Source organism: Stegastes partitus, unplaced genomic scaffold (genome assembly GCF_000690725.1).
Source record: "Stegastes partitus isolate 25-593 unplaced genomic scaffold, Stegastes_partitus-1.0.2 Scaffold1368, whole genome shotgun sequence".
Taxonomy (NCBI): Eukaryota; Metazoa; Chordata; class Actinopteri; family Pomacentridae; genus Stegastes; species Stegastes partitus.
In genome coordinates, this window is record NW_007579099.1 from 109653 (window position 1) to 136617 (window position 26965).

At 39.2% G+C, this 26965-nt stretch overlaps 1 protein-coding gene across 1 annotated transcript in view; it reads left to right on the forward strand.

The window, feature by feature from the left end:
* Window positions 1-26965, forward strand: part of dennd4b (DENN/MADD domain containing 4B) — a 60759-nt gene that overhangs the window by 21378 nt on the left and 12416 nt on the right. Inside the window, exons 2-15 of the mRNA XM_008298987.1 lie at window positions 5641-6000; window positions 10350-10605; window positions 11495-11564; window positions 13000-13169; window positions 13893-14134; window positions 15785-15851; window positions 18838-18896; window positions 19705-19849; window positions 21069-21244; window positions 22091-22191; window positions 22851-23066; window positions 24877-25022; window positions 25118-25251; window positions 25559-25673. Coding sequence (XP_008297209.1) covers window positions 5660-6000; window positions 10350-10605; window positions 11495-11564; window positions 13000-13169; window positions 13893-14134; window positions 15785-15851; window positions 18838-18896; window positions 19705-19849; window positions 21069-21244; window positions 22091-22191; window positions 22851-23066; window positions 24877-25022; window positions 25118-25251; window positions 25559-25673 — 2238 coding nt within the window. The 5' untranslated portion in view covers window positions 5641-5659. The remainder of the gene's footprint in view (window positions 1-5640; window positions 6001-10349; window positions 10606-11494; window positions 11565-12999; window positions 13170-13892; window positions 14135-15784; window positions 15852-18837; window positions 18897-19704; window positions 19850-21068; window positions 21245-22090; window positions 22192-22850; window positions 23067-24876; window positions 25023-25117; window positions 25252-25558; window positions 25674-26965) is intronic.

Here is a 26965-nt window from a genome sequence, read left to right on the forward strand (position 1 = left end):
GTCTTAGTTTTGGACTAGTTTAGATTTAGTTATAGGCTAAATTTAGAACTGGGTTTAGACTGATCTTTGGACTGCTTTTAGGCTAACTTTGGACTGGTTGTAGTCATAGTTTTGGGCGAGTACTAGGTAGAGTTTCGAAAAGGTTTTAGACTTGGTTTTGGATTGGTTTTAGACTGAATTTAAGGATACCTTTAGCTATGTTTTTGGACTTTTAGTGAATATGTTTTCTGACTGGTTTTAGATTGGTTTTAGATGAGTACTAGACTTGGTTTGGACAGGTTTTAGATTTGTTTTATATTATATAGACTTGTGTTTGAACTGATTTTAGAGTTCTGTTTGGACTGGTTTTAGACTGGAGGTTGGACTGCTTATGTGAACTCTGTTTGGATATGTGTTAGGACTGTTTTTTAGACTTGTGTTGGGACTGGTTGTAGACCTGTGTTAGGATTGGTTTTAGACTTGTGTTAGGACTCGTTTGAGACTTGTGTTTGCACTGGTTTTAGACTGCTTTTACGTGCCTTTGACTTGTGTTTGCACTGGCTTTAGAATTGAGTTAGGACTGGTTTTAAACTTGAGTTAGGACTGGTTTTAGACTCGTGTTAGGACTGGTTTTAGACTGCTTTTACCTACCTTTGACTTGTGTTAGGACTGGTTTTAGACTACTTTTATGTACCTTAGACTTGTGTTAGGACTGGTTTTAGATTACTTTTATGTACATTTGACTTGTGTAAGAACTGGTTTTGGACTTGTGTTTAGGGCCTCCATATTTTCCGAGTCATGACATCTCAAACAGAAACTCTGAGGTGTGACAAACTGCAGTTTTGCAGCAGATTTGTGCCGTTGCAGAGAGTGTGTTGTGTCATCTCTCACATGTTGCTGTGTCACCCGGAGGTCACGACAAACCGGAAGCAGGCTGCCCGTCCTCGTCCTGTTTGTCGGCTGACCTCTGACCTGCTGCTCACCATACAGTGTCCTTGTTAGCGTGTCTCTAACCTTCACTCTCTGTGGACAGCAGCGAGCGTCCATCCCTCTGCAGGACAAAACGTCTCTGGTTCACAGAAGAGGAAGGAAATTAGACCTGTTTATCTAACACATCTGCTGACTGAGGCTAAAACTCTGCCATTGCATTCTGCTCAGAAACATCAGAAATAACTTTTAACGGGAGAATAACCAGTCGAGTTCACCACAGAGACTTCTTGCTACTACTGGTTATCAGTCTATCTGTGGTTAAATGATGTCTGTTACCTTTACTGGACACAGTTCTGACTGTCAGGCTTTGAGCATGAGTTTCTATTTTTGCTGTTATTAATAAAGCTAATGTGCAGACACAAATCAGCAATGTGTTGCTAATACTGTGCGTGCGTGCGTGCGTGCGTGCGTGCGTCTGTCCGTCCGTCCGTCCGTTCAAAACACATTGGTTTGTACCAAAGACAATCTTTAAAACACCACACAGACGTTTAGATTAAGAGCTAGGAGTAAATGTTTTTTTGTTTGTTGTTGTTGTTTTAAAAAGCTGCTTTGCAATAAAAATAAATTTTAAAAAACAGAAGGGGTGCAATCAGGGACTATCGTCAGCATCGAACTGGTTTTAGAATAACTTGGAACTTTGTTTCTGAGTGGATACAGACTGGTTTAAGACTCTAAATATTGAAGCTTAAATGGGACATTCTGAGGCTATCTGAGAGAGAAATTTTAGCTCATGAAACTTCAGATATCAAGACATTATCAACTGTTGGGCAATTGTTGTTTGGTTAGAATTGTAATACAACTGTGCTCTGTAAATGAAAACATGACAAATACTAGTATTGGCAAAATTTCTATTTACTAGGACTTGGAATGTTCTTACATGCTCATACTGCACCATGATACACATACATGTACTACCACGGCAGCATGTAAGAACATGGCCCAAGTGTTACTAGCCCTTAGAGGTCTTGGCCTGGCTGTTTTTGCATGCTTTTAGTTTTGTCTTTATACCACATATAAACATGTTTACCATGCCCATGTTTGGTATCTTTTTTTTATTTTTTTTAGCACAACATTTTCTATATGACCTGACCATTAGTGTTTCACTTTCACCGACTATTTTAACATTTTGGGCTCAAAAACACAAAAAACACAAAATCCGATTTGAAGAAATGTATTATTTATGACAATAAAAAAACCACAAACATTCTTAACAAAGCCTTTTGAAAGTTGAAAATGTAACCATAGGTTGCAGATGTGAATTTGAAAAGGTAAATTTAATATAAAATCAATTAAATACAAATATATGCAGCTATATACAATGATATATGCAATGATATACAAAGCAGGTGTGGCCTTGTTTCTGTTTTTACCTGTGCCGCTCCTGAAAATAATTTCTGTCTAAAATGAGGCAGACAGCCACATTACAGGAGCTGCACTTCCAGGGACTTTCTTTCACTTTCGTTTTGTCCGTCACAAAAAAAATCGATCACAAAAAATGACGACTGAGACTGATTCTGGACTTAGTTTTAGACTTGTTTTAGACTGGTTTTGGTTTAGTTTTAGGCTGGTTTTGGAACATTGGCAGATGAATCCATATTGGTGCATCAGTGCTGCTACAGCTTGTCATCAAAGACGGTAATTGATCGATCTTTAGATTGAGCTGATCAATGACAGAAAGACACCGCTTAATCCTCACTAGGGTGGCGGGGAGGGCTGGAGTCTATCCCAGCTGACTTAGGGCGAAGGCAGGGGACACCCTGGACAGGTCACCAGTCTATCACAGGGCTACACTTAGAGACAGACAACCAAGCACACTCACATTCACACCTACGGACAATTTAGAATCACCCATTAACCTCAACATGTTTTTGGACTGTGTGAGAGGAAGCTGGAGAACCTGGAGAGAACCCACGCTGCACGGGGAGAACATGGAGACTCCACACAGAAAGATCCCGGTGCCCTCACCGGGACGCGAACCAGCAACCTTCTTGCTGCAATGCAACAGTGCTTGTGACATAGGATGTGTTTGCGAAAAATCCAACGTTAATACTGTAAAATATAAAAATAAAAAATAGAGACCACCCAGCTGGTGTCAAATGTTTGTCAAATAGTTTCTGATTTTAATTTTTATTGTGTTTAAATGTTTATTTCATTTATTTTTGTCAAACAAATCCCTGGAAGAAAGCATGATAACTAAAACTTATGTAGTGCTGAACAGTTTACAGTCGTGCTCTTCATCAGGACTAAAATGGGACGTTTCTGCTCCACATTTGTTGGAACTGAGTCTAATTTCAGCAGCTTGGCCTCTGTTCTGTCTGTCTCCTTTCTATGTTTTAGACTCAGGGAGGAGGATGGAGGGTGAGAGCGGGCGAGGGACATTTACAGTTACATAAGAGTGCTTTCAGCATCTCACGGCATCACTGCACAACCTATTTTTATAACACACTGCTCAGTGCAGACACACACACTACGCTGCCATCTGCACTCCAGTTTAATCACATATTGATTTAGTATCAGAATGGCATTGTGATTATTCTGATTCTTCCTCTTTGTCTGTTCATTTGCGATTTACACCACAGTATCAAAGCAGGTTGGGCAAGTCCAAATGAAACCATTGAGAATTTTAAATAAAAAATGTTAAACTAAGAAAACAAATGGTGTGCACGTGAGAGAAAATGAAAACCACTCACACACACACACAAATGTAAATAAAGAGGAAATTGAAAAAAAAAGATTTTAGAGTTGGAAGCAGATATTACTTAGGTTTCTTTGTTTGTTTAGTCAATATCAACAAGGCAAATTCTGATTAAAAGTTTTTTAAAAATCAAGAAAAAGAAAAGAAATCAGAGTTTAGAAGTGGAAATTTTCAGAAGAAAGTGTCAATAATTAGAAAATGTATACAAACATCTTTAATTTTAAGGAAAAAACACAATTTATAAAAGGGAATTTCACATTTTTAGTTTGATCTTGATAATATTAAACTTGAGGAAGCAACTAAACACAATTCTTCTTGAAAAATTCTGAGATGAAAAGTCCAAATTATAAGAAAAAAACAAAAAAATGTAATGAAAAATGTCAAGAAGTCAAGACAGTAGTTACAATTTTAGCTACAAAGTCGATATTTCAATAAAAGCATTAACACTGTAAAAAAAAAAAACTGTAAAAAGAAACAAACAAAACAGACAAATCTTTCTTGTAGAATACTTATGGAAAATGTGAACTGTGAAAGATTTCTTTCTGTGAAGTAAGAAAAGTGTGTAAGAAAGATAAATCTGTGTCACAAATCCACAAATGTCTACTTGAGTTCATGCACAGAAATGTGAAGGCAAAAAAGACTTGTGCATATGTGAAAGGCTGCAGATAAATACACTTATATCAGTAAATGTAGATGTCCTGCTACGATTAGAGAGAACTGAAAGACTGGGTTGTAGTTTCAGCTCCGCAAATGCATACGTAATGATGCTACAGTAACACACAATCGTCTCTCCGCCGCCGTCTCTGTGCTCTCTGATTGGCTGATTACACTCAGGATGGTGACTCAGCGGTCTGACCTCCAGCTCACTGAGTCATGGTGCATTAGACCAACAGGGAAACCATCAAATCTCTTTAGTGCAGCTCCTGTTTGACCTGGCTCACCTCAATTAGCTTTATTAGCACTCAAGCTTTTGACGATATTGACAAAGATATCAGTAATTCAAGCATGAATAGTGAACAAAATATAAAACCAAACGTGCCTTGATGCACAAATTCTTTACTCGTCTCAGGTGATTCTTGGATAGAAATAAACAGTTCTGTGTGCAGAGTTACTGCTGGGTTTCATCATGTTCAACTGCATCTATGTGGTTTCAGGAGGTGAAGATTTTGCGAAAATTTAACTGTTAGAAAAAGGTTCTGCTTTAGTCAAGTGTTTTTTTGTCCTTGTCTCTCCAAACGCAGAAATATGGATATTTCCTTCCCGTCAGACTGGGAATGCAAATTCAAAAAATTTTCAAAACTGATAGTCGGCAGCATTATTGATTGATGATCATTATGAAAGTCTACTTCTTATTATTTCACATGGCAACTGAGACACTTAACTGCCAACACGTGACATTAGCTGCAGTGTAGCTCAGTTTCATTGGCTACTCAGCTGCCAGCTGTGGTCACATCACATTTTCTGACATGCATGTCCTTCTATTGCCTTAGTGGTTAATATATTTTTAATCAGTTAAATTATTAACCAAGACTAAGATTGTCTGAAATCAAACCAAAACCTACTCTCACAGATGAAACCAAATTTAAAACCAGGTCCAAAACAAGTCTAACATCAATCCAAACACTATTTTTAGATTTGAATACATGAGCTCTGGCTAGAGGTAATCAGGCATCCCATAAGTCTTTGTTATGGTGCCCCTTTGCTATCTCAACTCCCATAATGCTCTCTGATTGTCAACACAAACTGCATGTAGTCTGAGTGACTGCCTCCTCTGGTTGCTCCAGTACAGGAAAAGGCTCAACCTGGTGGAACAACCAGGTACTGCAACTAATCTCCATTATGCTGTCTGACATGCAAGACCTTAGCTTTCTGCCTTATCGATTCATATATTTTTAGTTTTTTTGAACTAATTAGTTATTAATGTGCAACATCGCTACTTCAGACGACTAACTCAGACTCTTTCTTTATCTCTTCAGTGGAGGACCGACAGGAGGCATGACAGAGGAGAAATGTCCCCAGCTGGTGGACTACTTTGTAGTGGCAGGTCTCGACCCTGTAGGGTCCTGGAAGCCCCTGGACGAGGATGGCAAGACCTCCACCTCCTCCTCCTCGACATCCTCCTCCTCGTCCTCGTCGTCGAGCCGGGCGGTGGAGCCGGTGACGGACCTGGTGGTGATTGCCCGGGGGCTTGGGGAAGAGGTGCCGGAAGGCTTCACCTGCATCGAGAAGACGCTGGGTGGACACTCGGCCGAGCTGAGTGCCGGGCTCATCAACAACCCACATCTGTTCCTGTGCTACCGCCGAGGAAGGGACAAACCGCCCATTCTGGACCTGGGGTGAGATAAACAAATCCAGTTTCCTCTGGTACACTCTCTGATTGTGGATGGCTGCAGGTGATAATGCCAACAGGTGTGAACAACCTGAGGTGTGAACAACCTGAGGTTTAAACAACAAGCAATCAGGTTAAAAAAAGACTGGGACATATCTCTGCAGGATGGAATCACCACCAGATGGGATTACTGAGAAAAATTCACAATACCACTCGTCACAGGCCTTAGAATATCTTTTTGATATTAGACTGGTGTTGTAGTGGCTTTAGACTGGTTTCATACAGTTTTGTTTTGTTCTTTTTGCTGACTTTAGACTGGATGTGGTCTGGTTTTGCTCTGGTCTTTGGACTTGGTTTTGACTTTCTGTTTTAGATTGCTGTTAGTAAAGTTAGACTTGCTGTTAAATTTGGTTTTGCTCTGGTCTTTGGACTTGGTTTTACTATTGTTTACGTGTTAGACTTGTTTTGGACTGTTTTTAACATTTTTTTATACTTGATTTCAGACATGACTTTTGGACTTGGACTTTGTTTTAGCCCTGGTGTAGCGTGATGTTTGTCTGGATTCAGATTTGCCGTAGATGTGGTTTTAGACAACCATAGTCAAAGTTGTTCCTGATTTCAACCTTCCAATCAGCCAGTATTTTCAGTTGTGAGCCTTATTATAAATCGCCCAAAAAAGCTGATAACTTGCACAAGGTTTGATGGGTGAATAGCACATCTGTTCTATTTTTTTCTTTATTGTTGCATTTACTTTCTCCAGAAATTTTCTTTTCAAGATGTTATTTTATTAATTAAAGAGTTATTAAGATCGAAAAAAGCTCCTTAAGTCAATTCAAAAGTTGTATTTGCATTGCTGACGTCCATTCTTTTGGAGCTTCCTAAAATGGAACTCAACATGAATGACATGACCATTTGAACATAAACAGCTTTTTGATAAATTGGACTAATTCACAGTTGTTTGTTGGTGATGGGTTCGTTTCTTATTTTTTGAGCTAAGGGTGGAAACCCTCTGCTGCATTAGCTTCTTTTTTGTAATTAATTTTTCCTCTTTAATGTGTTGTATCCGTTTTTTTTTTTTTTTTTTTTTTAAGTCATTTTTTTGGCCTTTTTTAGATAGGACAGTCGAAGGAGAGACTGAAAAGTGGGGGAGGAGAATGGGGGAATGGGTTACAGCAAAGGGCCATGAGCGGGATTCGAACCCCATGGTCGCTGCATCGGAGACTATAGCCCCTGTACATGGGTCGCCAGTTCAACCAGGTGAGCTAAAGCGGAGGCCCATGTGTTGTATCCATTCTTAACAGAATCTGGTGGGTTTTCTAGCTGGGGTTTACTGATCTTAACTGGTATTAGTCTGATTTCCAACTTGCTTGTGGACTGGTTTTAGACTAGTTTTGAGCTTGGCTAGATGGGTTTTTATTGTCTTTAAACTTGACTTTAGCCTTGTTTTAACTTAGTTTGGTTTTAGACTTGCCTTTAGACTGGTTTCAATGTGGTCTAGTCTGGTTGAGGGCTTTCTTTTTGAAAGGTTTTAGACTTGATTTTTTGGCTTGGTTTTAGATTTAGATTGGATTTGATTTTGGACTTTATTTAAGCCTTGGTTTAGACTGGTATTTGTCTGGATTTAAATTTTTAGACTGTTTTCACACTTTATTTTACACAGGTTTTGGACTTGATTTTAGAAGATTTACCAAATTGCTTTTTAGACTTGTATTTTGACAGGTTTCGGACCGCTCTTTGAACGTCTTTTCCACAGGCTTTAGACTGTTCTAGACTTGCTTTTGAGCTTACAGTGGTTTTGATGTGGTTTTTGTTCCTGTTTGGGTCTGGGTCTGTATCAGAGTGAAGGTGTGCTTTTTAAAGATTTTTAGCTTGGTTTTATTGTTTGTGGCATTGTTTTAGTTGTAGATTGGACTTGGTTTTAGCTTTGGTTCAGACTAGCAACTGTCTGGATTTGGATTTGTTTTTGTACTGATTTTAGACTGGTGTTAGTCGGGTGTCACACTTGCTTTTGGACTGCTTTTACACAGGCTTGGGACTTTGTTTTAAATTTTTCAGACCTGCTTTTTGACGGGTATTAGACTTGACTGGCTGCTTTGGATGTTTTATTTTAGCTTTGACTTTAATTGGTCGTCATCTGGACTTAGATTTGTTTTTAGAGAGGTTTTAGACTTGTGTTAGACTGACTATGGACTGTTTTCAGACTTCCTTTGGACTATCCTTGGTGGTTAGTACTCATTTACTGCTAGCATATCAACAGAAGGCAGCTTTTGTTTATCCCAGAATAGAATGCTTTTATTCTATTATATATATATTTATTTTATCATGCTGATGTTGGCATGCTGATATATTAGAAGATTTCGATGTGACACGCTAGCCAGGACAGTATGTTGATTTTCTCACGTGACACTAAGCTCTCATTAACACAGAAGGTCCAAAGCTTTTTTACCTGTCAGACAGGGCTTCTGGCCGTCACATTGAGCCGTGCAGTTTTCTGAAGCGTGAAAAATCTAAAACTTTTTCTGCAGGTTTTACCTACACATAATCTGTAAAGCAGCAGACATTAGAGCTGTATTATCCACCACTGACATCAGCTGTAGCTCCTGTTATAATAGACGACTTCACTCTGAGAATTATCTGCCTGTCACTCTAGAGAGCCTATGTTCGTGTCAGTTCTGAGTGCATTCTGCACTGCAGGATCGGTAAACACAGAATGATAATTGCACTGACTGCATGTTGAACTGTGGCTTATTGTGCTGTTGTGATTTAAGTGAAAATCATGTCTGAGACTATAATAAATGTAGAAATGAGCTGCAGAGTTTCTCGGTCTTGTGATGCATATGAAAGCTGCAGCTTATGTAATACAGAGGATTATGTAATGCAGCGGTGGGACGACGGTCGTGTTCTGGACTCTTCTCTATTGTTTCTTTCATGTTCAGCAGTTTAATTACTCTGGATTACACTCGTGTTGGGGGATAATGAGGGAAATCCTCTTCGACGTCAGATTACATCCTTTTTCTCTGTGATTTTATGGAGTGCTGCTGACAGACTGTACACGGATGTTTGAAAGAATCAGAGTCTTAAATCTCATCAGGCTGATGTTTGATTTTGAGTGGGCTTCCTTTTGAGATGGGTCAGTCTGTGTCATTTCAGTTTGTGGTGTTGCTACACTCTCTTTAGATTTTTGTGTTTTGGGACCCAAAACTAAAATACTTCGGCTAAACAAGACACAAAATGTCAAAAAATTTGACACAAAACGAAAGACAGGAGACACAACTGTTGCAAAGAGACACGATACAGCACAAACGAGGCAGAAAACAACAAAAACAAGGCCCAAAACGACTAAAATGAGACACAAAATGACTAAAACAAGACACAAAATGACAAAAACAAGGTACAGCAACATAAACAAGTCACAAATTGACACAAAACAAGAAAAATAACTCACAAAATGACAGAAGAGAGACAAAATATGACAAAAACAAGACAAAGTGACCACAAGACAAATCTGTATAATAACAGTGGATTGCATGAAAAATTTCATTTAAAAATACTGACAAGCGTGCACCAACCATTTAATCTGTGATTTTTTTTAAAAACACAATTGAATGTTATTTTATAGATTTTCTGTGTTGTGTTAAATTACAGATAATAACTAGCAAAATAGCAGAAAAAGGGCATTAATTTACATGTTACCTGTAAAAACAGGCCAAAACTGTAAATAGCATCTACATGAAAATTCTGCACTTGTGGAAATGGTCATTTGTTCTTTTACAATGTAAAACTACACTTTAAAAAAAAAAAAACTGTATTCAAATCAGCAAAAAATGTTATTATGTACAGATATTTGACATTATTTGAAAGAAAAAAATATGTATGTTAAGTATTGAAAAATGGTGAATACGTTTTTTGACCTTTTTTTGTTGTTGTTGTTGTTTTACAGATTTCAACTGTTTTGTTGCACAGAGAAAAACAAAGTATGAATTTACATGTTGACAGGAGGAATTTCAACAAAAAATATCCAAAACTGTAAATAATATTTACATCAAAAATCTATATTTTTATAGATATATCTATATAGATTTTCTAGATATATTTTTATATTTTAATGGTATAGTATAGTAGTTATTCTTTTTCAATGTTTGACAGTAAAATTACACTGTTGTATTGTATTTCAAATATATAATTTACATACATTAGCTGCTGCTAGCGTAACGCACCCCTTGCTCTGAGTAATGCAGGCAGCGGGTTCTGTGTCTCTGGTGCAGGGACTTTGATCGTTTCCTTGGCCATGGTGAGTCTGACAGTGTTAGAGTAGTGCAGTGACTAACCATCTAAACTGGTAAATTGTCCCTGCAGGGTTCTGTATGAGGGCAAGGAGCAACTGAAGCAGAGCTGGTACGTTATCGAGACAACTCCCTACAGCCGCTCAGCCAGCCTGAGCTCTGGCGGTGCTCCGACGGCCCACCGGGTGTTCCTGACGTACCGGCGAGCTCTTGACTCGCAGGGCCTCCACACACTGGGCGTCACCGACATTGCCCTCCTACTGCCCAGCAAGGGGGAGGTGGCACCACACACCTTCTGCCGGGTCGACAAGAACCTCAACACTGGCATGGTGAGTACAATGAGCATGGGGAGTGTCGGGGGGGAAGAACTCAGTGGATCCTTGTAGTGTTGCATGTTTTCAAACACTTGGCATCACTGTAGAACCAAAATATTTGTTCCCATCATGTCCCCAGGCAGATAATTGACTTAATTCTCAGAAAAAGAAGGTCTATACCTAATACAAGTGTGTTGATCAAAGTATCCACAAACCTAGTTTTTAAAAATTTGCCATAACTCAAGAAATGGTTGAAACCCTTTGAAACATGTTTAAAATGACTCAAAACATGACTCCTAAACAACATAAACTTGTCCAAAATAACCTAAAAATTATCCAGTAACCTACAGTAGCTTGTCAAAAATTGCACCAGTGGGTCCATAACAGGTTGGAATTTGGCCAAAATTGCAGAGATTGTCAAAAATGACAAGAACATGTCCAAAATGATACAAACTAATGGAAAGTGTTTTTTTTTAAGTGTAAAAAATGGCCACAAGAAATACCCAAATTGACTCAACACATGTCTTAAATTATTAAGTGTTCAAAATGACAGACATTTTAATTTGTCCAGAATGACTTAAACGTGTCTTAAATTACATAAATGTGTCCAAAGCTGCACAAAAATGATCAAAAAAGACCTAAACTTGGCCAAAATGACTCCAAAAATGTCCAAATATACTGAAAGCCATGTAAAGTTACATGAATTTATCCAAAATTAATTAAAACTCAGCTACATATTTCATTTGTTTAAACATGGACCAATACATTTCAGCTCCTGCTTCAGTCTTTAAGAGTTCATGTACTTCCTCCAGCTGACTCTGTGTGCATTAAAGTGGGCTGTGCATTGTGTGTTTTCAGCGGTGGACAGGTTTGTTATATCTGTTTGTTTTCTTTGTGTCTCCAGTGGGGTCCAGCTCTGTATGTGTGCTACAAGAGAGCCGTGGCCAAAGCCAACGCCCTGGTGTACGAAGCCAGTGAGTATCTGCTGCACTACACACTATACGCTAACCAAGCAATGTTAAAGAAAAATATTACCTGCTTTGTACCCTCCACCTGTGCAGTAGAGATTCAGGGAAACAAGGACAAAACAGTTTATACCAGGATCCCAGCAGTTCTCCAACAAACAAGATTTTTACATGAATGATTATCATTTGCCTTCCAGTGTGTATGAAAGGAAACAGAATTTTTTTTCCTTAAAGCGGACATTTATCCAACTGTGTCAGAGATCTACATTCTGTCTGACCTGATCGCCGAAATTTTCATTGACAAGTTGTGGGACTTTTTGAAACTCAGCAGCTACACGTGATGATGGATCACCTTGTGGAGTATTATAAGGACTGTTAGTTGTCCAGAATGCCTTAAAATCTGTCCTAAATTACTTTTTTGTCCAAAATAATAAAAAATCAAAGTCAGAATGACACAAACATGCCCAAATTGATTCAAAACTTGTCAAAAATAATGGTCCAAAATGAGTTCAAATTGTCCAAAATGACAAAATTGTACAAAATGACAAAATTGTACAAAATGACTCAGAATATGTCCAAAAAGAATCAAAAACGGTTTACAATGACAAATATTATCTAAAATTACACAGGAAAAGTTGTTTCTATTTTTTTCTGCAATTTTGCACAAATTTAAACCTTTTTTTTTTTTTTTTTTTTGCACAAATTATGACTCACCATAGACAGGTTTGTCTCATTCTGGATGTTGGGTTTTTTTAGTCGTTTTGGACAATTTGTATCTTTTGGACAATTTGAACTCATTTTGGACCATGTTGACAAGTTGTGAGATATTCGGGCTAATATTTTTAATGGTTTAGATTATGTCTGAGTCATTTGGGGTCGTTTTGGACAATTTTCAGGACAGTTTTTAAAAATGTTTTAGTCATTTAGACAGGTTCCATTTTTTGGAACAGATTTTGAGGACAACCAACTGTTCGGCATTTAGCTACTGAGTTCCAGAAAGTCAGTCAGGCAAACAGAGTGGTGGGTGGACATGTTGATGATCAGGTCAGACAGCAGGTATGCTGGATGTAGATCTGTGATTCAGTTGATAAATGGTCGCTCTAGGAGAATGTCTGTTTCCTATCATACACACTAAAAACAAACAATAAATTTAGGCTGCAGGGAGATCAAACTTTCCATCCCAGTACACACAGTTTTCTTTGACCAGCATTAGCTAACAGCTTTTTCTCAGAAATCTGCAGGAAGTTGGTCTGACTTTCACTGACCTTCAGATACTGAGAGACAAATGAGGTTTCTTGACAGTAAACGTCCCACCTTCTCCCTAAAAGCCTGAAACTGTAGAATGTCTGTGGCCCACTAGAGCTGATCCACAGCATGTCTCTGTGCATACAACATGGTTGTAACAGATGTTAGAGTGCAGGTGACTGACCGCTGTGTGCTGCAGGTCTGATCAGCCGCTACCCAGAGGACGACCTGGAGGCCTTCCCTCTGCCCGAGTCGGTGCCTGTCTTCTGCCTGCCGATGGGCGTCACCGTGGAGAGCTGGCCTCTGAACACCAAGTATCAGCTGCCTGTCTTCTCCACCTTCGTCCTCACCTCCGCCTCCGGGGACAAGGTACAGGATGTGTCTTAGGTTATATAATGAACTTAAAGAAACACTGTGATGTAACCAAAACAAAAGATAATCAATAGAACATTAAATATAAAGACAGTATTTCTGTTGTTCGCTGCTTGACACCACCAACATGATTCAATTGCAAATATTGTACAAATACATTGCTTATATAAGAACCCAAACGGTCTAAATTGACCAAAGGTGGTTCCTAACAAGTCCCAAATTGTCCAAAAAAGGTGAAGAAAAAACAATTACTTCATATTGTCCTAAATGACTTGAAGCTTGTCCAGGGTAACTCCAAATTGAATCAATATGAGTCAAAACATGTTTAAGATGTCTCAAAATTGACCAAAATGGTCAGTAAAATGACTCAAACATTGTTCAAACAAGCAAATATGTCAAAAAGAACTTCAAATAGGACAAAAATTGCTCAAAACTAGTCCAAATTGTCCAAAGTAACTCAAAAATTGTTCAAAATTTGTCAAAAATGGCAAAACCTTTTGTAAAACAGCCCAAAATTTGTCCAAAATGACAAGAATTGTCTAGGTTAATTCAAAAATGCTCCAGAATGACTCTAGAATTGTCCAAAATTATTCAAGTTGTCTAGAATGTCTGAGTTTTTCCAATGTGAGTCCAAATCGGCCAGTAGAACCTCCCGTTGCATCAGACAGAACCCCGACAGACCAGTAGAACCTCAGTAAAACATGCCTCTCCTGGCTGCAGGTGTACGGTGCTGCCATCCAGTTCTACGAGTCGTTCTCCAGGGAGCTGCTGTCGGAGCGGCAGAGCGTCCGGCTCGGCCTGCTCAGCGTGGTCGACCGCCGGCCGATAACCAGCCGCAGCCTGCAGGTGAAGAAGAGCATCTGCGTCCTCTCACACTGGCCCTTCTTCACCGTCTTCCAGAAGTTCCTCACCTTCGTCTACAGATACTCCATCTCTGGGCCCCACGTCCTGCCAATAGAGAAGTCCGTACACAAGTTTTATTTATACTGAACTCTTTCTGAAATTCATCAGGGGCTTCATGTACAAAGACTTGCGTGGATTTCATACTGAAACCTGGCGTACGCTTCAATCCTGAAAACTGCGTACGCACAAAAAAGTCCAGATGAACGTAAGTGAGCGTACGCCGGAATCCAAGCACATTTCCTTTGTACATCTCACTCAGCGTGGAATTGATCGCACATGCTGGAGTACCAGACCCCTCCCTCTCCACGCCCCCAATTTAAATACGCAAATTAGTATAAACAGGGCCGACAGGTGGGATTCCCCTCTCTGCAAGATCAGATAACAGTAACTAGGATGAACTCATCCCGTTTGAGCAGAAAGTCGTCGCTATTGTGGGTGACACTGCTGTCACAGGGGTGGTGGGAGCACACGTAGGTCACTCAGATCACCCCAAGGTAAATGTATATTGTGTAACTCACACATTTATTCACTATACGGGTCATATAATAATCTGCTCGCAGCCAAACAGGTTCTTGCGTAATCATGCCAGGATATCAAAGAGGAAATCAAAACTTTGTCTCATGTCAAATTACTCAATTTATTATTTTCCAACAGACAATGAGGCAAGAGAAGACTGTGAGATGCAGTCCCAGCCTCGTATCACAGACGCGGATTCCTCCAGCCTCCCCGGCGTCAGCTGATCCACCGCAACAGCCAGCTGCTGATGCCCGTCCGGGGAGCACATTAGCGCATGTCGGGGAGATTAATATTAGGACAATTAAATGACTTACTCACCAAGAAGCCACCCATCCCGCACCGTGCCAGCTTGTAGCCTGTTCTCAACCATGCTGTTGGTCAGAATGTGTTTTGATCAAGGCTGCGCCGCAACAATGTTGCTTAATTGTATTTGCGCATCACAGATGATCTGTACATTAATTTAATAAAAGAGCCTCCTGTTTACATAAACACATGCATTTAGTGATGGTGCCTCTACAGCAATGTGTGTGCAGTCGATAGCTCCGATTACATCAGGAGAACCGGCCATCGCTACAAATTGCACTTTCATGTCGTCCTGTTCAACTGCACTGTATGGGAATTTGATGTATCTGGCTGACATTCGGATAGTTCCGTCCCACACAGCTGGCGTGGCTCTGCTCACTGTCGACTGGCACAGTCCCGGTCGGTAGTCCAGCTCCCTCTGAAATGACCCTGTGGCTAGGAAGCCCAGTGGGTCAGCATCTGTATGGGCACAGGTAGGACATGGCTCCTGGCCGTGTTGCACTCCAATAATGGCCGCAGCTCCACGCACAGTTCTAAGCAAATTGCCCTCGGGAACGTAAAGCGGCTGATGATCCAGTCATCGTCCTGAGGTCTCTGGAAACCTGTTCTCTTGGCACTGCTCCATTGGCAATATCCTCCAACAGGTCCAAAGCTGCCATTGTTGTTAACGGTATCTTCCGCACCATTTTACATAAACGTAAGCGTACGCATGCTTTGTACATGAGGCCCCTGGTCTGCATGAATATTTCAATTACAGTCAGTAGAAGCAGCATCGAGTCTTCACATGATATTTAGTTCTGGCATGTTTTGTTTGTCTTACATTGTGCACAGAAAAGCACCTTGAATAACACGTATTGACTGAAACGTTCTGTTTTTTTCTCTCTCTGCAGACACATCTCCAGCTTCATGCACAACGTCCCATTTCCTTCACCACAACGTCCTCGAATCCTCGTTCAGGTAAAGACAGTTCTAAAACCTGTGCTAAATTCTAAATTCAGTCAGACCAAACACTGATCTGTTCGTGTATGTGTTTTTTACAGTGTCATTCCACTTCATTTCACTAAATGTTTAAAAAAAAAAAAGTTTAACCCTGACCATCTCATATATGTCAGATTTTTTTCCGGCATATGTTAGTAAGTGAAACATGTAGAATTTTTGTTTGCAGGTGTTTAATTGATTTTAAAATCATTTTCTTTGTGCCAATCTGTGGAGCAGTCTTTGAAATGCCATAATTTGAGAAAGTTTAATTGTGGGTGGAATACCAGAGTAGACAGACACATCGGCGTTTTTAGAAGTGGTAATTTGAAAATATATATTTTTTTAATATCACAATCTGGGATGTGTTAATGATTAGCAGCAACACTGATGCATCCCTTTTTTGTGCATTGTCAGATATTTAAAACAAACTCATACTCTGAACCTTAGGGACAAAAATGTACTCTCACTATAATCCACTTTCACAGAGTTAGATTTTTTTAACCAAAATCAGTCTTGATCATTACAACCAAATACCCATGAATTTTCAGGATTGATTCTGAATCGTTATTATTTTTTGTGCCAGATATAAAAAGAAACAAAAACAACTCACACTCAGGATCTTTAAGACAAAAATGTCCCAAAAAATTAACAAAAAGTGGTTTATTATGTCCGTATTTTTATTATTGTATTTTGAGGGTTAAATTATGAAAATGTCAGTTGTATTTATCATTTGTTTGAGTCTATTAATGTGATCTGTGTCAGCTGTTTCCAAAGCTGTTTGTATTTTTCAAATATGCTGAAGAAGTCAACAGTTTCCAGTGACATGTATTATTTCTTTCTTATGACAGGATGTGGTTCATCTCGGAGATTCTTGTGGTTGTAACTTTGACATTTCTTTCCACCTGGTCTGACCGTTTCTCAGCTTGTCTGCTGCAGAAGTTTAAACTAAAGAAAGCATCAGTCGGTCTTTTGTCTTTAACATTTGACTCCTCCAACAGGGTGCAGGTGCAGATCTGGTTGCAGAACAAACTGGGTAACAGCATCTATTTAGAGTCAATAATTCATCGATCCAATCCACATTTATTAGATTAATTTTTGGTGATGATCCATCGGGGGTTCACGTGTGATTTTTTATTTATTTATTTTTTTAAATGATCGAGTTGCATGACAACACAATGATGGTGGTAATTTTGCTTAACCTCTTTCTGCAGCGACAACTGTGCACAAAAGCCTGAGTTCATTTACACATCAGCCTGAGATCTGAAGAAGTGTGTGAGCAAGGAAACGTAAAATATATGCAAATAAATTTAACGGTAAACGGGTTGTGTTTGTTTGAAGCCATTAACTGTGATGCTGTGAAGTTTATTATCGTCGAGTGTAAAATCAACACCCACCTCAGCTGCTGCAGAAAGGGGTTTACAACGTTTTTTAAAAAATAGTTTTACTTCATAGTTTAGCAAAAATCTAGTTTAATCTGTCAAATCCTGAAATTTTATAGAAAGAGATTTATTCAGGTGGGTTGTAACAACATTTTACTCACCAGCTGAACAAAGTGTTTTGAAAATGAAGCCACAGATGGATGTATCAGTTAAATCTCAGACATTCCTGCAGATGTTTCTGTTTGCTTACCTGATTAGCGGTTGAGATAAAATGCCTAAAACCTGTTTGACAGCTGGAGCTGCTCTCCTTTATTCCTTTATATCCATATACACCTTCAAGGAATAAAGACAGTGAGCAAAAGTTGTCATGACTGACTTGACTGAGGCCATACATTCACAAAGATCTTCTTTGTTACTTCTTACTTTACAAAGTTGTTTTAAATTCCTTCATCTGTGGACTGATTTATTTATGTTGTAGGAACATAAATCTGTTTGCAGGCACATTGTGTTGGGTTAGCGTTAGATTTAGGTTAAGATTTAAAGTCTCTTATGGTCCCTAAATTTAACTAAAAGAGCCCACAATATATGAGGTACTATGATGCTGCTACAGTTCAGTATGGTATTTAGATAATAGTACAGAAACAGATGTACACAGTTGGTACTCCTTGCACTAATACACATATACAGTTGTACATTGAAAAAGAGATGCCAAATGAACACAAATAGACATTAAACAATTGATAAAAGATGTCAAAAAAACCTCAGAGAAACAAAACTACTAGAAAGAGATGCAAACCAGTAAAAAAAATGTAAAGTCATAAAGACATAGCATTTCAATAGAGACAATTAAAGGAACACCTGAAAGCCTGAGAAAATGGTTCCTTCTAAGTGCAAAATGGCTGCAAAGAAGAAAAACAACCATAAAGTAACACAAACCAAGAAAGGAGATGCAAAATGCACACACAAGACCTCAAATTGCTGCAAAAACTCACAAAAATACCCAAAAGTGATGCAAATTGACCACAAAGAGACAGAACAGCCTAGAAAAGATGCTAAATAAACTTGAATTTGTAAGATGCCGAGAAAGACCAGAAAGAAAAGCCAACTAATGAAAAAGGGCCACAAATTTGCACACTATAGGAAACTTTTTCAGTGCTGATGGAAATAAAACCGCCTGTAAGACACTCAAAGGGAATATTGTTAGATAAAAAAAAATGTCCGCAAAGGAGAAAAACAGCCACAGACCAACAGAAAAGACACACAAAATGAACACAAATACACAAAAAGTGATTGTAAAGAGATGTCAGAGGACCTCCAAGAGAGAAAACTACCACAAAAACTCACAAAAAGACCAGAAAGAAAAGCAAACTAATGAATAAAAGAGATCCAAATAAACACAAATTGACACGAATTCAGTGCAGACGGAGATCAAATCACCTCAACAGGAGCCCTGTCTGCAGTAAAACGACGTCATTACACTTTGGTCGTGGTTGAAGTTATGGTTGGGCTAAGCCCGTGCTCTGAAAGTGATGGAGTCGTGACTGTGTGTTGTGTATTCATACAGTGTGTGTCTGTGTGTGTTGCAGCTATCGCCGTACGACAACCTGCTGCTCTGCCAGCCGGTCTCCTCTCCACTCCCACTCAGGTCAGTTTCTGCTGCATCATTTGTAGAATCAGCAGCTTCAGTGTCACGAGCTGGTTTCACCGCAAACACCTTCACCTCCATTCATTCATCTGCACAAACACAGCAAAGTAAAAGCAGCAGTTTATGGATGTAGCGGGACTCGCACATCATGTTGTCTTTTTTTTTTTTTTTTTTTACAAACATCAGTGTATTCATCTACACGGCACCAGTCAGTTTTTGTTTTGTTGCCAAGAAGTATTAACCCTTTGAGCTCTGCCTAGTTTTTGTCATATTTTTCCTCACTGGGCTCATTTTTCACTGCAATATAAAGTCCTGCACCTTCATGGAAGCAACACAATAATTATTGTGCTACAGAAATGTAAAAAACCTGAACTCTCCACATGCTATAGATAGTTAACTATTTACATTTTTGCAACCTCGGAAAGGCAGTTTTGTGCCTCATGTGTGATAAATGGTGTCTTCTTTACCTTTAAAAAAAAAAAAAAACCTTTACAAATCTGTTGGTGGGTTTTTGATTTCACAAGGTGAAGGAAAGTTCACACAGTCAGATTTGAGGTGTTGACAGACGTATTTTTGATGTTTAAACAGAACCTACTATTTGTTTCATTCTGTTTGCAGCCTTTATGCCAAGCTAAGCTACCAACGTCCTGCCATGTAAATCTCACACAGAAAATGTTCAACTATTTAGTTTCTCATTCAGACTTGAGTAAAGTAACAGGTGGTGCGCTTGTTTTGTGAGCCGAGTCGTCCTGAGCGGGTGTGTAACCTGCCACATGTGTGTGTGTGTGTGTGTGTGTGTGCGTGACAGTGGTGCGAGCTTCCTGAAGCTGCTGCAGAACCTCGGTCCAGAGAACGCCTGTACGCTGCTACTTGCCATCCTCACCGAACACAAGCTGCTGCTGCACTCGCTGCGACCCGACGTCCTCACATCCGTCAGTGAGGCCCTTGTCTCTGTAAGACACACACACACACACACACACAAACACACACACACACACACACACACACACACACACACACACACACATACTAGAGCATTTCAAAAAATTTGAACATTGTGAATTTTTTTTACATTTTCCATCAGTTATCTAACAAAGTGAAATTTGTGTATATTGTAGACTTATTGCACATAAAGTGATACCTTCAGCTCGTCTGTATTTTTGGGTAGGGTGTCATCATTCTCTTGACAATATCCCAGATGAGGCTCAGGTCAGTTTAGCTGGCTGGCCAATCAAGCACAGTAATATCATGGTCAGCAAATCATTTGACAGTAGTTTTAGCTCTGTATTTCATCTTCTTGTCCAATATTGCTGATTCTTAATCAATAACGTTGAATTTCAGGCTTTTATCTTGAATAGTTCCTGAGATTTTGTCATTAGAACAGCCTCAAATTTTAATGTGCTTTCGCACAACCTGCTGAAGATGGCTCGACGTGATTTTTTTATTTTAATTTACCTTGGAAAGTGTTTAATACATCGATCCAAAATTTCACAGGTGCCATTTTAAATATCTAAAGTTTATGATTAAAAAAAAAGTTTCAAGCAAATAAGATGGTCAGACAGAAGATCTCCTATAATTTGAGATTGAAAAAATGTACTGTACATAAAGGCAGCAATCAATATGAAGGGTTTTATGTTAAACATTAAAAGCAAAGAAACACAAGATGATATACAAAAAGATCATAAAAATTAATAAAGCTGGAGAATTCAAATTTGACTGCAGTGCCAGATGTAAATCCCATTCATTAAAATATCCCAAAACTGCTAAAAATGTCAGGATGTTCAAAAGTAGGTTGGCAAATTTTGAGAAAGCAGATTCCATATGTTCACTGACACAAGTTTTTTCTGCTGTAATCCTTTGTCCTCTCTATAAATGTCCATGCAGCGATTTCTTCTAAACAGGGGACAAAATCCACAGTCGTCGGGATGTTTAAAGATTAAGTCAGAAGTTTATCCAAAGCAAATGTGAAAGTGGTGTTTCTCTGTGGAGCTGCAGCCACAAAAAGAGCACAAACATCGAGTTCATGAAGACATTTTGGTGGTTGAAGCTTCATAATATCTTTAGAATTCATCTCTGCCAGTAGCAGTGAGTCATAAAGGGATTGTGTGAAGGCCAGAAGCAGGCTCATGGTGAATTGTTTTTGTCTAACGAACACTGTGTTTGTCCCTCCAGATAAGCTTCCCCCTGCGCTGGCTCTGCCCCTACATCCCCCTGTGTCCACTGCAGATGGCCGACGTGCTGCTGGCGCCGATGCCCTTCATCGTGGGCGTCCACTCCAGCTACTTCGACCTGTATGACCCCCCCACCGACGTGGTATGCGTCGACCTCGACACCAACACCATCTTCCAGTGAGTCCATTGCCACACCGCCCCTCTTAACCCTCGGAACGTCATGTGTTTCTTCACTGTGGGCTCATTTTACAAACCATGACTAGAAGGAGAGAGAACTCAGAAATGTCTTCTGTGCAGTACGACACACAGTTAGAATGACAGAAATCAGAAAAAAACTAAAGTTGAATTTCTTTGATTATTTGTGCTACAAAACCTGGAATTAACAAGTGTCCACAGGAGTTACCAAAACTGTTAAAAAAATAAACTGATTCTCTGCATACTATGAAGATTTACCTATTTACATTTTTAATTAGCTTCTATACTATCACCTCTCTGTTTTGTGTAAACACTGCCTGCAGTTCAGATGAAATGTCCCTCAATTTTTGTCACGTGACCGTTTGCCACAGCAAAGTCAGTCATCGCTTATCTGCAGACTTTTTTCCATTCCAATCTTATTAGAGCAAACCGTCTATTTTAGCAGATTTTTAAATTACGAAAAGGGGATTTTGAAGAAAATGCTACTTTTATAAATTCTGATTTTGATCATTTTCTCAATAAAATGGTGCGCCACAAATCTTAAGCAATCTGCTGATTCTGTTTTTGCAGGGTTTTTTTTTCTATTTTCATGAGCGACCAGCAACCGTCTAAACTTTCCATCACTGTTCCAGTTAAGCTTCATGAATTCGATGCTTTGAGGAGAGAATCAGCAGAATCTGAATTTCCATGGAAATTCAATCAGTTAACGAGCTGGAGTTTTTTACTGCTGCTGAATTTAAAATTCTGTGGCTGTTTGCCTGAACTCGTGACAATGAGCTCATAACTAACAGTTCGTCATGGTTTCACTGTCTCGCTGTCCTGGTCCAGGTCAGAGGATAAAAAGCCATTGTCATGGCGATCGTTACCCAGGAAGCACGGCAAGACTCTGTTCAACACCCTCACCAACCTCCACAAGACACTGGAGAAGAGTGAGTGAACCGCCGAATATGTGAGGCAACGTAAACAGGAGTAGCATCTGTCTGCAGCGGAGGAGGCTGCATCTTCAGGACAACATTTCTAGAACCCTTGTTTTTTTGGGAACAGAAAACATGACAACTGCTTGTTTTCTCCAAAAGGAAGCTTTTCTAGCCTACAGACAGGGGCAAGAAAAAAACTGTAGATCATTTTGGTTGGAAAAACCTTTTAAACCAGAACTTTTTAGGTAAAAGTTTTGGGTGGATTTAACCTTTAGAACTATAAGTACTTGGACAGAATACAGTTTTTAAATGATTTTTTTTTTTGAGTTAGAATTTACTATTTTTGTGGAATAAACTTTTCAAACTATAAAGAAACTTGTATTTTGGATGGACTAAACCTTTAAACAACAAGTACTTGGAAAGAAAATAGTGTTTTGGATGGAATACATTTTTAAAACTAAATGCTCAATTTAGCAATGATCCACTTCAAACATGCATCATAGAAATGTGAACCTAAAGCTGCAGCCTCCTGTACTACAGACACATAGTTTTGCTAAACAGCTCCATATTTTCCTGCAACAGAGGTATAAAGTAGCCTGAATGAAAGTTAAAGACGGTACATGAATACTTGTGTACTGCGTTCTTGCTGACTCTCGTTTTGGTGGCTGCAGTTTGCACTCCTGGCCAGGAGGAGGCGACGCTGGAGTTCCTGCTGACCGACTACGACCAGATCTACCGGCGTCAGAAGCAGCTGGAGCTGGAGATCCAGGAGGCCTTCCTGCGCTTCATGAGCTGCCTGCTGCGAGGATACCGAGCCTTCCTGCTGCCCATCACGCAGGCGCCATCCGACACCGCCACCGACTGCAGCTCGCTCTTCAACCTGCAGGGTGCGCTCTTTTTCACAGCTACCAAAACAAAAAAAGGGGGGGGTTCGAAACAGGCTTAAGAGTTTTTATCCGTGTTTATTTTGACAGTGCCAAGCTGCACTGGCAACTAAGAGTTGTGTTTTTAGATGTTTGGCCTGTTTGCTTCTGGTGAACTTGTTGTTTCTCGAATGTCTGGAATGACAGTACAAAGAAAAGACATGCATAAGTAACACAGAAACATAAAGTGACTGCAAAGACGCACAAGAAAGCCCAGAAAGAGATGCAAACCAGTGGGAAAGAGACCCAGAATGAACACAAATAGATGCTGAATCAATGCAAACAGAGATAAACACACCTCTAAGACTCACAGAAGGGCCGCTTCTAAATGCAAAATAGCTGCAGAGAAGAAAAAGAAATACAAAGAGATAAAAACACAAAATAAACACAAATAGAACACAATAAGACACAAAAACACCAGAAAAGAATGCATACCAGGAAAGGAGAGACACATAGTGAACACAAGCTGCCATAAAACAACTGCTGAGCGAATCAAAGAACCTTTAAGACACGTGACTACAAAAACCCACAAGATGACCAGAATCGATGCAAATTAATGAAAAAGACATGCTAAACGGCTGCAAAGCAGAACAACCACAAAGAGAGACAAAGAAAAAAGATGATGAGAGATGCAAAGTAAACACAAATAGACGAAAAGTGATTCCAAAGACACAAAAAGACCACAAAAAGATGCAAACTAATGAAAGGGATGCAAAATGGACAATACATGTAAAACGACTGTAAAAACTCACAAAAACAACAAAAAAAGTGGTACGGATCAACCAAAAAAAGAGACAAAACTTCCAAAAAAGAGATGCAAAATTAAATAGAAAACGCCTGCTAAGACACCTGAAAGAACCTCCAAAAGACAAAAAGACTTATGAGACGACCAGAAAACCAATGAAAAACAACAGTAAAATGAACACAAATACATTCGAAACGGCTGTTAAAACTCACCAAACGACCAGAAAGTGAGACAGATTGACCACAGAGAGACAGAACCACTTCAAAAAGATGCAAAACAAATACAAATAGACAAAATGATTGCAGACACAAAAAGACCATGAATGATGTTAGAGAGACACAAAATTGCCTAAAATAAAAATACTTTTTAGAGATGTTAAAAGACTTAAAAGACACTAAACAGCCACAAAAACACACAAAATGACCAGAAAAGTAAAATAAACACGTTTATATGTAAAATGCCTGTAAAAACTCACAGAAAGACCAAAAAATTATGCAGATCGACCACAGAGAGCCAGAACTAACTGTAGCGAAATGCGAAATGAACACAACACCGTAGAACGTCTGTAAAGACTCACAAGAAGACCAGAAACAGATGCAAACCAATGATGAAGACGCAAATTGGTGCCAGATTTGGAAGTTTGTCGTTGAACTAAACCTAAATTTAAATCCAGCAGAACTCAGCATCTCAGGAGGATCTCAGGGATGAAGAAGAAACAAATTTCTGGTGTTTTTTGTTCAGTTTATTAACTTAAATGACCCTAAAATTTTAAACATTTTGCACAGATTTTTGTCCATCCTGCCAATTTGCCATCAAACAGACTTGTTTGCTTCAGAGTTCTGGAGATCTGTTGAGGAGGAATTCTTTCTTAATACTTTATTTTAATCCCTATGTTAACCTGCCTCGGGTTTAGATATTTCTTCTGTGGGTTTTTGTCCTTGTGATGATTCCAGAGCAGCTTTTTTCTTATTTCAGAGATGGATTGTAAAGTGTTGTCCTTTTGAACAGTGTCTGATTATCATCCCGCAGGTTTCTTAAAGTCTCGCGACCGAACACAGCAGAAGTTCTACACTCAGCTGACCAGGACTCAGATGTTCACTCAGTTCATTGAGGAGTGCTCCTTCGTCAGCGACCGCCACGCCTGCCTCGAGTTCTTCGACGAGTGCGTCCAGAAGGTCAGATCATTTTCTCTTCAGCTGCAGAACAGAGCAGAGCTGCACATCTCCAGCTGATGGTAAAGAACAGTTTGTGTTGCTGTTCTTGTGAGCAGGTGGACGTGGAGAAGCCAGAGGAGGTGAGGCTGGTCGACCTTGATGAGACTCACAGCGGAGAACACACCGTGTTCATCATGCCTCCTGAAGAACCGCAGGAACCTGACGGGTCTGAGTGTCCCGCCCTCTACAGGTACGGGTCCACCTGGACTGAACAGATGACACAGAACAACACCAAACAACGCAAAACAAACACAAAGTGACACAAAAAGTCAACAACAGGCACAAAATCACCACAAAGTGACACAAAATGGACCACGTTTGAACTGATGTAGTTCAGGTAGTGTTTTAGCTCATTTCATTAATTTCAAAATATGACATGATGCTAAACAGGTGAAAATTGGAGCTGAGCGGTGGAGGCAAGTAGACAAATGAAACACATCTCGTGTTGCTTTGACAATGTGCTAACGAGATGTTTTATTTTGCTGTCGTGTTCCCAGTTATGAGACCTTCCCCACACTGAAGCCAGAGCTCTTTGACCGACCCCAGGACCAGCTTCGAGTCCCGACCAAAGGCAGCGCCCCCAGCAGCCCTGCCCCCCGGCGCACCAAACAGGTGAGATTAGGACACTTGACACGTTTTCCTGTCTACGACAAAAAAATGAAGTGTGTTAGCTGCTCTGTCCGTTTTGCAGCTGCTTTAACTTTGCTTTGCAAATGTAAGCATTCTTATGATAACGGTAACCTCCTAACAAACCACAGCAGATTTCTGATTAGATAAATGTAGAATTAATAGCAATTTATAAGCTGCAAATCTGTGGAAATCAAGTTTACAAGAGTTGCCGTTGTTTTGTAACTAATAATAATAATTTTATTTGTATAGCATCTTTTGAAAATATAATTACAAAGTAACTGCAATAAAACAAAAACAAATTAGACAAATATGCAATGAAAATTCAAACAAATAAAATCTTAAACATGCAGTTCAATAAGATATAATAGTTAATTTTTTAAAATGTTGAAAGGAAGGTTGCCTAATAAGTTTAAATATTGGGTTATTTGTGATGTTATTTTGCCCAAGTAATTTGCATATATGGAAATAAACCCTACAAAAGTTGTGTAAGACACGACTTTACCTGACTGTAACACATAATAAGGCTGAGATCCTACAGTGTTACTAGCTATGGAGAATAACTTAACTGTTGTAGTAATAAAGCTAAACACTGCAGAATTATAAATTACAGCATAGCTACTATAAATATTATGGTCTAGACCCCACAGTGCAGGTAATATTAGATGCTAACCCAACTACTTTAGAGCTAAAATTCTGACCTGACAAAAATCATTAAAAGAATTTTCAAAAACCTCAAACTGGAACCCTCTGAGTTAAATGTTCCATTGTGACCCAGTTTTCTCTGAATAAAGAGCCTTGTTAACTGTCTGGCTGTGAATCATTTTAATTTAATGAATTGGTATCAATATTTCACTGCTCATTCAATATTCAGAAGCCACAGACTGTGAGTGTGATGGGATCTGAAGTTATTTTCAGATCTGGGCAACGGAAGGAAAAGATGTCAACAAGACGTCTGTTCAACTCTGATTATCTTCTCCTGTAAGCATCTCAGCACCGTGTTAATGGATTAACATTAAATGTATTCATTTGAAAAGGAAACCATGCACATTCATCAATGTTCAGATGGATATAAATGTAACCGAGTTAGCCACAAGGCTCTTTTTCATCGGCAGTCGCTTGTATGGTGCTCTAAGGCATCCAGAATTAATAATTACAGCACAATATGTAAATGTGCAAGCATTAATATAACATTTATTACATATTTTGGGAAAAGAGTGATGTTTTTTTGTCATATGTTCTGGGGGATGTTTCTTGTTTTTCTGATAATAATTTTT